The 14,965-nt window shown below is 38.2% G+C and overlaps 1 protein-coding gene across 18 annotated transcripts in view; it reads right to left on the bottom strand.

Moving 5' to 3' along the window:
- DTNB (dystrobrevin beta) overlaps positions 1–14,965 on the bottom strand; it is a 258,809-nt gene that overhangs the window by 126,871 nt on the left and 116,973 nt on the right. For 2 of the 18 annotated variants that reach the window (XR_008995919.1, XM_057497381.1), the window contains one exon: positions 13,887–14,761. The exons of the other annotated variants lie outside the window; for them this stretch is intronic. Coding sequence is in view for 1 of the 2 variants with exons in the window: in XM_057497381.1 (XP_057353364.1) it covers positions 14,660–14,761 (102 nt within the window). In the remaining variant the exon portion in view is untranslated. Of the gene's footprint in view, positions 1–13,886; positions 14,762–14,965 lie in introns of those variants that run through there. 18 annotated transcript variants of the gene reach the window in all.

The raw sequence follows: 14,965 nt of genomic DNA, 5'->3' as shown, positions 1-14,965 counted from the left end.
AAACTCTGAGAAGAAAACATAGGTAAAGATCTCTTGAACATAAGCATGAGCAACTTTTTTCCAGACACATTGCCTCAGGCAAGGGAAAAAAATTTAAAAATGAACAAGTGACACTATATCAAACTAAAAAGCTCTGTAAAGCAAAGGACATTATCAGCAGAACAAAAAGAAAACCTACAGTATGAGAGAATATATTCATAAATGATTTATCCAATAAGGGGTTAACACCCAAAATATATAAAGAACTCATAAGACAACACCAAAAAACCCCCCATAAAAACAAAAACCTGATTAAAAAGTGGGCAGAGGATTTGAACATTTTTCCAAAGAGGAAATACAGATGGCCAACAGGCACATGAAAAGATGTTCCACATAATTAATCATCAGGAAAACAGAAATGAAAACCACAAAGAAATATCATGTCACACCAGTAAGAATGGCTACTATCCAAAATATGAGAAAGAACAAGTGTTGTCAAGAATGTGGAGAAAAGGGAAACCTCCTACACTGTGGGTGGGAATGTGAATTACTACAGCCACTGTGGAAGCAGTATAGAGGTTTCCAGAAGGCTAAAAATAGAAATACCACATGACCCAGTAATTCCACTTCTAGGAATTACCTGAAGAAAAAAAAATCCCTGATTTTGAAAAGATACATGTACCCCTCTGTTTATTGCTACATTATTTACAACAGCCAAGATATGGATGCAACCAAAGTATCCAACAAAGATGAATGGATAAAGAAGATGTGGTACATATACACAATGGAGTATTATTCAGCCATAAAAAAGAAAGAAACCCTGCCATTTGCAACAACATGCATGGACGTAGAGGGTTTTATGCTAAGCAAAATGGGCCAGGTGGAGAAAGACAAATACCAGATGATTTCACTTATTTGTGGAATATAAAAATAAAACAAAACAAAATGAACAAAAGAGCAGTAGACTCATAGACACTCAGAAGTGACTGCAGTTACCAAGGGGAAGGGGTTGGGTGGGTGGATGGGGAAGGTGACACTATCAGCAGAACAAAAAGGAAATTTAAAGGGGAATAAATTCTCAATCATAATATAAGTTGGTCACAGGGATGGTAGTACAGCATGGAGAAAAAAGCCAATGATTCTGTAACATCTTCCTATGTTGACAGATAGTAACTACACTAGTGAAGCTGAGGATTTAATACTATGGGTAACTGTTGAACCACTGTGTTGTATACTTGAAATCAATTTAAGATTGTATATGAACTACACTTCAATTAAAAAAGAATAAAAAAAGGTTGTTTTAGCAATTTGTTCATTTCAACTAAGCTTTCAATAACTAATATATCTGTTGTTTTCTTGTTAGCTTTTTGTTATTTATTCCTAACTCAAATGCACTGTAGTCAGAGAATGCAGTCTAATACTAATTCTCTTTTGAGACTTCCTTTTTGTGGTCAAATTTTGTGTTTGGAAAGAATGTGCAATCATTAATTGTTGGGTACATTCAAATTTTCTTCATTCATTGTGTTTTGTCAAATTATTCTAATTACAGTTGACAGAGGTGTGTTAAAATTACCCATTTTAATAACGTATTTTTCAAGTTGTTATTGTGCCTATATTAATTTTATTATTTATGTATTTTCCAGCTAATTATTAGATATGTATTTTGTATAATTGTTAATTTCATCTTTATATCCTTGGTAAACTTTCTGGTAAAAAGTTTTTATTGTGATAAAATATGCATAATATAAAATGTACCATTTCAACCTCTCTGGTAAAGAGTTTTCCCTGAAATCTATTTTCTGAGATTAGTATAGTTTTTATAAGTTTATTTTGGCTAGTACTTTGGTTGGGATGTCTTTTGTTATCCTCAACTTTCAATTTTTCTGTGGGTATATTTATTTTTTTGCTGTCTCTTATAAACAGCATAGAATCTAATTTCTAAAAATATCAATTTGATAACTGTTTATTTTTAATCTGGAAAATTTAGTAAATTTACTGATAAATAAGGTATTTTTATTTCTCTGAATTATATCATTATTTGTTTTATTTCATTTTTTCTTTTAGTTTTGTCCTTTCTTGCTTACTTCTTAGGTTTAGTTTCATTTTTCTCATTTTAATTTATTTTGTTTTCTTTTTTGGCAATTATATTCTTTCAGTTGACTCTTCTCATGGTTGCTTACTTTTTCCCCTTGAAATGGAAGTAACATTTATTAAGAATTTAGTGTCAGGCAACTAGCTCATCTAACCATCCTGTGGTATGAATTAGATGTTAACAGTCTCAATTTTATAGGTACAGAAACTAAAGCTCATATGAATGAGGCCTATCTTACTCTTTTCATGGTACAACACAGTCCCTCAAAAGGTAAACTTACTTAAGAGAAAGAACACACAGGGATTGAGATACATCCCTCAATATGGGACATTCTTGCAAGAAAGGACAGTGGGACATTCTTGCAAGAAACAGACTGGTGACACCAAGTACCACAGTGGGGGTCATGAAGAAAAGCTCGACTGAGTCAGGGGTAGAAACCCAGAATTCCTCATTAAGGGGCAGCCTCCAAGGTGGTGAGCAGAAGGTGCCTTGTCCTGTCACCGCTGCACTGTGTGTTCCTATGTCAGGGCTGAAACTTGTTTTCCTCAGCTTAACTGTGGACCCGGCACTAAGACACTCTGAAAAGAAATTATTTTTGAGCTCAGATGACTGTATTTTCAATCAGCCTCGAGCAATTTCCTTGCACAGCGCAGTCTTCAGTTTACAGTACATGCTGACAGGCCCTGACACTTGGGAGCACAACAGCCTAATGGAAAAAGCTCAGGACTGGTGCCTCAGAGGCCATTCCTGTCATGTTTACTTCAAATTACTCTCTCTGAGTACATCATCCTGAGCTCCAAGCTGCCATCTGAGGAGATCCAAGCAGAAACATAAGCCTATTAAATCCTCAGACAAGTCAGGAACCTCCTCTAACTATTTTAACATGAACATTTACCACAATCCTAATCAGCATCTGTACTTGGCCTTCTGTAACTTAAAATCCTTTAACTCTAATCAGACTTCAACTTTATTCATCTCATAGTTAATTAGTACTTCAGCTGCCTCTTATTTAAGCACACCAAAATTAGTCATTATTATTATTTCATACATGATGCTTATTTAAATTTACCCACATTTACCAATTCCACTGTGCACCATAATTTCTTCTTGGATTCCATTTCTTCCTTATTGCCTCAATTAATTTTTCCCCCAAAGTATATCCTTTATTAGTTGCATCAGCAATGGCCTATTGGTGGCAAACTCAGACCATTAGTAGCAAACTCATTGAGACTTTTTCTGAAAATGTATCTTTATTTCTCCTTTGCTCTTGAATAGATTAGATGGGAACAGAATTCTAGGTTGATCTTTTCACTCTATGCTTCAAATCCTTTAATCACCTTTCACACTTTCCATTTCCCTACATCTGTGGTCAGTATTCTGTATCCTGGTTCATTTTGCCAGATCTATTTTCCATTCCCTAATTCTTGCTGTAGCTGTCCCTAATTTGCTATTTAATACCTACACTGAGCTTAACCTTAATATTCTTTATTTCTAGAAGTTTAATTTGGTCCTTTTTCATATTGGCTTGTTCCTTTTTAAATGTCACTATTCCTAAATTTACTAATATAATTTTTAAAAATATATCATTTTCTAAAGTTCTTGGCATACTTTGTGTTTTCTGATTCTCCTGCTGATTGTTTCATAATCAAGTTTGTCATTTTTGATAACAAATCAGCACCTTTTGCAGACATTGTTTTTGTTTGGGAGTCCCATTTGCACCTTCTCTGGACCAGTGGAGCATTTCTAGTAGAATATTAGTTCTACTCACCTTGAGTGGACCCAGTTAGATTTCCTATGCCTATGGGGTCACTAAAGCCCAACCACTGGCCTAAATCCCATATCCAGTCCGATAAACCCCTGGGACACCACAATTTGGGGTTTTATTTTTGATAGCCAGAGATTTCTCTTTCATTTAAATTCAATTCTGCATTTCAATTTTATTGTTATATTTAATTTAGCATGTATGTCTGTCACTGGGAATGGGAGGCTACATTAGCTTAGTCTACCATGTTGCTGGAGCCAGCAGTTAGGCTGGTGCAATGGACAGACCTTCTAAAGCTGAATTATCCTTGCACTTCCAGGTTAAATACTACTTACCTTTTTTAAATGTATGGATTTTGGCATCTATATTCTTAAGTAAGAATGGCTTATAGTTTTCTTTTCTGCATATATATGCCTATGGAAATTATGCTGGCCTAGTAAAATTAACTGGATGTGTTCCAATCTTTTTTCTTATGCTCTTGGGATGGTATGTATAAAATGAAAATTATCTGTTTTTTGAAGGTTTGAGAGAGCTCACCTATAAAACAGTCCAGGCTTGATGATTTCTCTGCTGTGAAGGTCTTTGATTCTTATGCTAGTATTTTTAACTGGCTTGTAGCCCATTCCAATTTTCTATTTCTTCTTCTACCAAATTTAGTAATATCTGTTTTCCTAGGAATTTCTCTTCATTATCACTAGGATGTATATAGGTGCTGATTTGTGTTGTTTCTTTTTAAAATGTATTCTTCTGGACAATTAGTAAGCTCCTTCTACCTAAGGACTCATACTTTTTCAGTTCTGGAAATTTTTCAGACATTATTTCTTCAAATATTATCTCTTGTCAATTTTCCTCACTTCAACTCCTAAATATTGGAACTTCCACATGGACCTTTGTTTCATACTCTCCTATCTCTTGATGACAAGTTTTGGGAGAATTTCTCACCCTGATCTTTTAGTTCACTAATTTGTTCTTTAGCTATATCCAGTTTGCTATGCAGCCCATTCAATGAGTTTGTTCAACAACTGTATCTTTCATTTTCATTATTGCTTATCATTTCAGAACTTCCACTTCTTGTACTAAGCATCCTTGGTCTTCTGCGAAAATTTAATTGACCTGTTTTGAAAATTTCATTCTAACTGTTCTACTTCCTAGGGTGTAGTTCTGCTGTTCATATTTCACTGTGCTAGTTTCCTCCAGGTTTTCATGGTTTTTGGCCATGCAAACATGTCCCCCCATTGCTCACTTGCCATCTTAAACAACAGTAGCCTCCTGGCTGGGGGGCCTCATGCTGAATCTGTACTGACAAAGTAGGCAGAGCGGTAAAGGGTCCCAGCAGTAGTGATGGCCTCAAATAAGCAGCTCCTTTCTGTAACTTCTCATTTAATATATCTTCTTCATTTAAAGAAGTCTTATTGCTTCAAGTCTAGAACATTCTTTTTCTGTTCCATCTTGAAAGAGAATTTATTAATCTAAATGTCTTATTATTTCTATGGGTTTGGTACAAAAGGAGGAAGAAGTAGTATGCCTTTGGTCAACCATCTTGAAACTACATCTGTTCTTTAAATATCACCTCTCTGCATTCTCTTTAGCCTCTTTCTGGAACTCTTATCAGACTGCACTCATCAATCTATCCTCCAAGTCTTAATTTTCTTCCCTACATTTTGTGATATGCTTAGGAACAATTCTCTGCTCTAGTTGCCAGCTCACAAATTTGCTCCTCAACTGTAAACACTGTTAATCAGCCTATCTAATGAATTTATTATTTTGACAATGAAAATTTTAATTTCTTGGATCAATATTTAATTATTTCATAGATAAAATAACTGATCGTATCTCTCCAAGGGTTCAACTATATGTATTGTAAAATCTAGTTCTGCTTATTCTATTAATTCTATGTCTGAGATAGATTCTTCTGTATTTCCTCTGTATGGTTGTGTTCCCTTATTTTGGTGATTTTTAACAAAGTGCTCATCTTTGCAGTAGTCAAGGCTCTGTTCAATCTTCTTTATCTGTGTGCACTGCTTACTTGGATGGGAGATTGGGACTTGTTTTCAGTGAGAGTGAAGGAGGGATAGAGGGGCCACATCATGGAAAAGCCTTGATGTGGAATTCCAACAAGTTGGAATAGCAGTGGTTTTGTTTTTGTGGGTTAAGAGGTTTTTGTAATTTATCAACATGTATCAGAAAACTTTTATGAACTAATTACATTTTATTTTACATACCCACATTTTCATAATTATCAGAGAGCTAATACTCTTAAATCTTGAAAAAGTAACAAAAACTACATAGATTACATTTCTCTCCTATATTAATCAATCACAATTATAGCTTTACAAATTAAATTAAACTGGAGCTTAGTTTTCACTTTCTAAAGCAATTATTCTGAAGCCTTTTAAAAATAATATATCACAAGAGATAGTACAAAGGTTCCAAATAAATTTTTATTAACTTTAATAAAATAAGTGGGTATTCCATTCCAAGGTGGTGGACTGAGGACATGCTATATTCTTCCATCTTGTCCCAAATACTTAGAAATGATAGAGTAGAATTTTTAAAATAATATTTTAGTAACTAGAGGTTGAAAAACAGAAGGGGAAATCCATGGTAGAACTTAGACTGTTAAGAATCCCATGAAAAGCAGGTGAGATGAGTTTGTAAAAGAAAACCTTGTACTAAAACAAGGGAAGGAAAGTACTGCTGCTTGGGTAGGAATAGCATTTAGAGTGTTCCACTTGGAAGTAGTTGATATGGGGAGCTGTGTGGGGCTCAGGCAAGTGACAGAGTGACTCCTGATACTGTAGCATGGTGATGAAGATATCTCAGGCAGGTGTAGTGTGTATAGGAATTTGGACTGGAGAGACAGGTGCTGAATGAATTCCAGGACAATCAGGAGCTCCAGTGCTTGGAAGACTAGTTACAAAGCTTTTCCATGATGTGGCCCCTCTATCCCTCCTTCACTCTCACTGAAAACAAGTCACAGTCTCCCATCCAAGTAAGCAGTGCACACAGATAAAGATGACTGTCTGAACAGAAAGCCTTGACTACAAAGATGAGCACTTTGTTAAAAATTGTAAAAGAATTGAATTCTATGTGGCACTGAAAATAACCATATTGACACAGAGATTGTTTTAAAAACAATGGAAATGCAGAAGAGAAACTGCAAAAGGATATATGCACTATTTTGATGTTTTAAAATATGAGAAACAATGCTGTGTATTTTAATGGTGACATACACATGTGTAATGAAAATGACAAAAATATGAATGGAAATATTAAACACTAAATTCAAAATAGAGGTTATCTCTGAGGAGGGTGGAAAAAGAGTATATATTATGGACCTCTTTCCATATTTGTACATACAGATCTATTTCACGTATTTTGACTGCTACATACAAAGAATTCCATAGTTACATATATTCCATAATCAGTTTAACCATTTTGCTACTTTAGATATTTTGGCCATCTCCTTTTAGGAGAGGGGCTATCACAAATAATGCTGGTATGATACCCTTACACAAAAATCCTAATATACATGGTGTAAATGTTTTTATGGGAGAATTCCTTTATGGAGAACTGTTTGGCCAAAGGTTATGTGCATTTAAAATTTTATTTTTTAAGTGTTAACAATTAATATTCCTACCAAGAATCTTCTAGCATCTTCTCCATACTTTTGCCAAAATTGAATATTATCAATCTCTTGCACTTTTTGCAAGTCAGATGGGCATAAAGTGAAGTATTTAACATCATGATCAAAAGTAGTTTTAAAACTGGAATGAGTGGGAAATGCCAACTTCTACAAAGTTCTTTAACAAACATTGGAGTACAGAAGCTAATACCATACATAAGGACTCCTGGCAAGACCCTCTCCCAACTACTGTTCACAGTGACAACACCACGATGTGCCCTGGAGACTATCCAGGACTAATTCCAGCACATCCTTTATCATAGGTTTTGCTTGTTTCATGAAAAATCCAAGTCTCCCACCTGGATTCTCATTCCCATAAGTCTTGTCACATAACCTCACACAACCCCATTTCCCACTAATCCTCAATTCTCAAATCCTTCTCCTTGTCCACCATCAGCAAAATCCCTTCTCTGGCTGAGAGTCCTCTTCTCTGAATGTCACTTTTACCTTCATACTCTAGGAGGAGACTGGGCTTTCCCTGAAGGCTTGGCTTCCCCTGCAGCCATTTAAGTACATCTGCTTTCTCTCTCACACCCCTCAAATGGCTGGATCTCCAGGTAGGAGAGAAGTGCTCCTAGAACCGAACCTCACTGCCACTCTCAGATCATTTCCCCTTTTCCTTAGAACCCAACTTTTGAATGTGATGTTATCAGACCAAAACCCTAAATATCCCTCTATAGTGGAGTCCAACATTACCACTGCCACCATTTTTTCCTTCAACACCCACTTAGTTGACCTTTCTTGTACACTAGCTGTAGTGAGTTGAATGGTGTCTCCCAAAAAGATATGTCCACATCCAAATCTCTGGAACTGGAGAATATTACTAGATGGCAAATGAGTGAATATTATTTTTTTAAAAAAATTAATTAATTAATTTTGTTGTCATTAATCTACAATTATATGAAGAATATTATGTTTACTAGGGTCCCCCCTTCACCAAATCCCCCCCACAAACCCCATTACAGTCACTGTCCATCAGCGTAGTAAGATGCTGTAGAATCACTACTTGTCTTCTCTGTGTTGCACAGCCCTCCCCCTGCCCCCCACGCACTGTACATGCTAATCGTAATGCCCCCTTTCTTTTTCCCCACCCTTATCCCTCCTTTCCCTCCCTTTCTCCCTAGTCCCTTTCCCTTTGGTAACTGTTAGTCCATTCTTAGGTTCTATGATTCTGCTGCTGTTTTATTCCTTCAGTCTTTCTTTGTTCCTATAGTCTTTGGGTTTGAGGTGAGTCTCTTATAAGCAACATAGAGATGGGTCTTGCTTTTTTATCCATTCTATTATTCTGTGTCTTTTGATTGGTGCATTCAGTCCATTTACATTTAGGGTGATTATTGAAAGATATGTACTTATTGCCATTGTAGGCTTTAGATTCGTGGTTGCCAAAGTTTCAAGGTTAGCTTCTTTAGTATCTTGCTGTCTAACTTAACTCACTTATTGAGCTATTTTAAACACTGTCTGGTCATTCTTTATTTTTCTCCCTTCTTATTCCTCCTCCTCCATTCTTTATATGTTGGTTGTTTAATTCTGTGCTCTTTTGTGCTTCCTTTAACTGCTTTTGTGGGTAGTTGATTTTATTTTTTGCCTTTAGTTAGTATTTGGTTGGTCTGCTTTCTTTGCTGTGATTTTATTTTCTCTGGTGACATCTGTTTAGTCTTAGGAGTGCTCCCATCTAGAGCAGTCCCTCTAAAATACCCTGTAGAGGTGATTTGTGGGAGGCAAATTCCCTCAACTTTTGCTTGTCTGGGAATTGTTTAATCCCTCCTTTATATTTAAATGATAGTTGTGTTGGATACAGTATTCTTGGTTCAAGGCCCTTCTCTTTCATTGCATTAAATATATCATGCCATTCTCTTCTGGCCTGTATTGTTTCTGTTGAGAAGTCTGATGATAGCCTGATGGGTTTTCCTTTGTAGGTCACCTTTTTCCTCTCTCTAGCTGCCTTTAAAACTCTGTCCTTGTCCTTAATCTTTGCCATTTTAATTATGTGTCTTGGTGTTGTCCTCCTTGGGTCCTTTCTGTTGGGAGTTCTGTACACTTCCATGGTCTGATCAATTATTTCCTCCCCCAGTTTGGGGAAATTTTCAGCAATTATTTCTTCAAATACAGTTTCTATCCCTCTCTCTCTCTTCTTCTTCTTCTGGTACCCCTATAATGCGAATATTGTTCCTTTTGGATTGGTCACACAGTTCTCTTAATATTGTTTCATTCCTGGAGATCCTTTTATCTCTCTCTGCATCAGCTTCTATACATTCCTGTTCTCTGGTTTCTATTCCATCAATGGCCCCTTGCATCCTATCCATTCTGTTTATAAATCCTTCCAGAGATTGTTTCATTTCTGTATTTTCCTTCTGGACTTCATCCCTTAGCTCTTGCATATTTCTCTGCAGCTCCATCAGCATGGTTATGGGCTTTATTTTTAATTCTTTTTCAGGAAGACTGGTTAGGTCTATCTCCTAGGGTTTGCCTCTGTGATCTTGGTCTGTATCAATTTCTTCTGCCTTTTCATGGCGATAGATATATTTGTGGGGAGCTGGCACGTGTGTTGGGTAAGAGAAAGTCCCTTCTTGCCAGTTTGTGGCTTTCCTCTCCTGGGAGAACAACGGCCTCTAGCGGCTTGTGCTGGGCAGCTGCATGCGGATGGGGCTTCTGATCTTGCCCAGCTGCTATGGAGTTTATTTAGGTCTGCAGTTGCTGTTGGCGTGGCCTGCCTCACGCTGCTGCTCCAATATGGTGGAGCTGCGTGGAGGGGGAACAGGAGGGAGGCTGTTTATCGCGGTGAGGGGCCTCCGCTCTGCGCTGCGGGGGTTCAGGTGCCCAGAGTTCCCCGTGATTCCCAGCTGCTGGGCTAAGTGTCCTGGGGCACTTCCGTCCAGCTGTGGGGTCCCTGTCCCTTTAAGACTTTCAAAAAGCACTTGCTTTTCTTTGTCCCGGGTGTGCTGGCTGCAGGGACCTGCTCACAGGTCTTATTGTCCTGTTTCCCTAGTTTCCAGCACCCCACGCACGCACTGTGTGTCTGCACTCTGGTGCGGATGGCTAGGGCTGGGTGATTAGCAGTCCTGGGCTCCCTCTCCCTCCCGGCTCTGACTCCTTTCCTCCCGCCGGGAGCTGGGGTGAGGGGTGCTTGGGTCCCACCGGGCCGTGGCTTTTATCTTACCCCCTTTGCGAGGCGCTGGGTTCTCGCAGGTATGGATGTAGTCTGGCTGTTATCCTGTGTCTTCTGGTCTCTCTTTTAGGATTAGTTGTATTTGTTGTATTTTCAAAAATATATATGGTTTTGGGAGGAGATTTCCACTGCTCTACTCATGCCGCCATCTTGGTTCTCTCCCAAATATTACTTTTTATGGCAAAAAAGGTAATTGAGTTAAGGATCTTGAAAGAAAGTGCTAATCCTGGATTATCTAGATGGGCCCAAAAGGCAACGACATTTATCCTTATAAGACAGACACACAGAGAAGAGAGAGAAGAGGCAGCATTACCAAGGAGGCAGAGCCTAGAGTGATACAGCCACACACCAGGAATGCCGTCAGTCCCCAGAAGATCAAAGAGAAAGAAGGGTGTGACGGTTAACTTCATGTGTCAACCTGCCCAGGCTAAGTGGTACCCAGATATCTGGTCAAACATTAGTTTGAGTATTCCTGTGAGGGTGTTTTGGTTGAGGTTAACATAAACTGGTAGACCGAGTAAAGCAGACTTCCCTCCCTAATGGGTGGGCCTCACCCAGTTAGTCAAAGACCTGACTAGAACAAAAAGGCTGACCCTCCTCTGAGTAAGACAGAATTCCCCCTGCCTGCCTGCCTGCCTGCCTTTGAACTGGGACATTGGCTTTTTCCTGCCTTTAGACTTGAACTGAAACATTTGTTCTTCCTGGGTTTTAAGCCTTCCCAGCCTTCAGACCTGGCCTGGAACTACATTATCAGTCTCCGGGTTCTCAGACCTTCATGCTGAAACTGGGACTACACCACCTGTTCTCCTGGGTCTCCAGCTTGCTGACCCATCTTGCATATCCTGACTTAATAGCTTCCAATACTGCATGAGCCAATTCCTTATAATAAATCTTTATAAATAAATAAATTACATATAAATATATCCCCATCTCCATCCTACTGGTTCTGTTTCTCTGGAGAACCCTGACTAATACAAACGGATTCTTCCCTACAGCCTCAGTGGGGGTGTGGCCCTTCTAACATCTGGACTTCAAACCTGTGGTATCCAGAACTGGAAGAGAATACATTTCTGTTATAAGCCAGAAAGTATGTGATAATTTGTTATGGCAGCTGTAGGAAACTTATAAACTGGTCTTCCTTGAACTCTCCCATTCAACAACATTTCCCCCATTCTGCATCAGTCACCAGTTTCACAGTTATTTAATTTGGTTTGCTAGTATTTTATTAAGGATTTTTGAGTCTGTATTTCTAAGGGATGTTGGTCTGTGTTTTTCTTTTCTTTTGACGTCTTTTTGTTTTGGTATCAGGGTAACACTGGCTGATAGAATAACATGGGAAGTATTCAGCCCTTCTATTTTGGCAAGAAGCATTGGTATTAATTCTTTAAGCGTTTGGTAGAACTCACCAGTAAAGTCATCTAGGAATGGTATTTTGTGGGAAGATTTTTTATTACCAACTTAATCTCTTTACTTGTTACAGGTCTATCCAGATTTTTTATTTTCTCTTGAGTCCGTTTCAGCAGTTTGCTGACCACCATATCTTAAGTAGCTACTCAGTCATCTTTTTATTATATTGTGACATATGACTTTCCTACATAGAATTTATTATCACCATTTGATAATTTTGTTCACCTATTTGGGGATTTTGTTTTTTATGTTTTTATCCATCTGTCCTCTTTAGAATGCAGGCTCCACAAAGCACAAAATCTGTCCTAGCCTGTTCTAGGTAACCCAGTGCCTAGGACAGTGCCTGCTAAATAGCAGGTACCTGATAAGAATTTGGTGACTAAACAAATAAATGAAGAAAAATACTATATGATTTCACTTATTTGTGGAATCTAAAAATAAAACAAAACAAAATGAACAAAATAGCAGAAGACTCACAGACACTGAGAAGTGACTGGTGGTTACTTTGAGTAATTCATATGTAACCATATGAATTTATAATTCATAATTTATGGTAATTCATAATTACCATATATCACTAATCTGCCCTATTGTATGCTTTTCTCCAGAAGTAGTTAGAGATAGATTAGTTCATTCATGAATTTCATTGACAGAGACATGGATAAAAAAGTCACAGGACAATGGAGTTTATAGTATTGGAATAGTCATATCTTAAGTAGTAAGGGGGGAAAATAAAAAACAGATGACTAATAGAGAACAGGGAGACAGGTCAATGGATTAGAGACTGGAAGGAGATTAAAGGATGATCTTCATGACAGTAATTGAATAAGTCAGCTGGAATGATGTCAGAAAATGAAATGTCTAAATCTGTGACTTTGAAGTAGAGCAGTTCAAGGTGGTAAAAAGGTCCAGGGCACAACTAGTCTGAGGTTCAGTGGAGGAGGGGACAGTCAGAGTAAAGGAAGTCAAGAAATCATGTGCCCTATGACTTCTCACTATCTAGGACTAGACAGAAGCATGGCCAAGAAGCATACCTTTTTCCCACTGAATACATGTTATCTTTTAGAATTCTAGAGACGTGAGTAGAGTTACACTAGTCACATGAGAATTAAATATTGCTTCTGACAAAAACAAGTCAATAGTCTTAACTGTTTCAGTTCTCTAACAACATAATTTGTTCCAACTCCTCAAAGTAAATGGTTTAATATCACTAATGCCCAAACAATTACACTGGGCATATGCCAGTTGCCCAGTAACATTCATAAAAATAGAAGCAATAAAAGCAAACAGAGATAGTTAAACAAATCCAAACACTTCATTATTTACATTTTGAAGACTAGGATAACAACTTTGCTCAAAGGTGGAGTCTGCCACCTGCTGGGAAGAAAGGTGAAATTTTTATACCAACCACACTGAGTTATGGAACTGCTGTACCCCTACTGAGGACCTCTGCTAATATAGTCTATTTGTGGTACAAGTGTACTTGGTACACACACACACACACACACACACACACACACACACACACACACACACACACTTCCTGCTATGGAGTAACCAAGTAGTAACCAGCCACATTTCTCTTGGTAAAGTGAAGATCAGGGTAAGCAGAGATCTGAATGTAAGGCATAGGGAAGGGCAGGGAGTAGACTTGTTTATTTCCAGCCCTCCTTGCATATCAAGAAAGGATTTAGAGTTTCAATTTGGGAAGATGAAAAACTCCCACGGATGGGTGGTGATGATGGTTTCACAACACTGTGAATGTACATAATGCCACTGAACAGTATGCCAACAATGAGTTAAAATGTTAAATTTTATGTTATATACATTTTACAGTAACAGGATGGATAGAAGGAAGGAAGGGAGGAAGGAAGATACATAAAGTAAAACAGAAAAAAGCATGTTGGCACAAACCAAGGAAAATCAAGGTTAAGATTAAAGATCATTTAACTGTGATTTAAAAAAACAACACTACATCCAAAATAGTTCAAAAACATCCTCCTCCAAATCTGAATCATTTAAATATGGGCATAAAAATCCTAGTAAATATTACAGTTGTTTTAAGTGAGTGCTCTTTTAAAAAGTATAATTTAATAGAAAAACATGAGAGGTTCTCTGGCTGAATTAACCACTTCAACAGAAATCCTGTTCTGATTATACGGCTTTATCCTCTGTGGCAGATTGTATTTTCCAAATATAACTGCAGCGCTCTCTCGGCACAAGGGCTCATTGGCGATGGGACCTTACCATCACTGCACCCCCACCCCCGATCATGCGGTATGTTTCCTGTCAACCGGGGCTGGCCTTAGTGCTCATTGTAACCGACAGAACACGGCAGAACGTGGCTGGGCAACTTCCACAGCCAGTTCAGAAGAGGCCTGGCAGCTTTCCCCCAGCTCTCCTGGAAGGCAGGCTCTCTGAAAACCGAGCTGCCACACTATGGAAAGCACAATCTACAAACATTCAGAGGACACCCACAGGCGTCCCCAGCAGACTGTTCCAGCTGAGCCTAGCCTTACAGGCATCCTGGGCAGTCCTTGGACAACGAGTGAAGAAGCTTCCCGTCATTCAAGTCAGCTGGCCATCTGGTATTTCAGTCATCCCAGCTAAAGCCCCAGACATTATGGAGCAGAGACACTCTCTGCCCTGTCCAAATTCCTGACACCAAATCTGTGGGTGTAAGGAAACAGCTGTTGTTATATGTCACTAGTTTTGGGACAACTTCTTAACATAGCAACAAGAGCTGGAACACTGCATATTGCAGGTCTCCTGAGGGCAAGGTTACTCAGTGTGAACTGAGTGTTTTAGAGAAGGTGAATATATCCTCACAAATCTGAATAAAAGAATCAACATGGAGTTACAATGCCCACTCTC

Source organism: Manis pentadactyla, chromosome 2 (assembly GCF_030020395.1).
Source record: "Manis pentadactyla isolate mManPen7 chromosome 2, mManPen7.hap1, whole genome shotgun sequence".
Taxonomy (NCBI): Eukaryota; Metazoa; Chordata; class Mammalia; order Pholidota; family Manidae; genus Manis; species Manis pentadactyla.
This window is presented reverse-complemented; position numbering and strand designations above follow the sequence as displayed.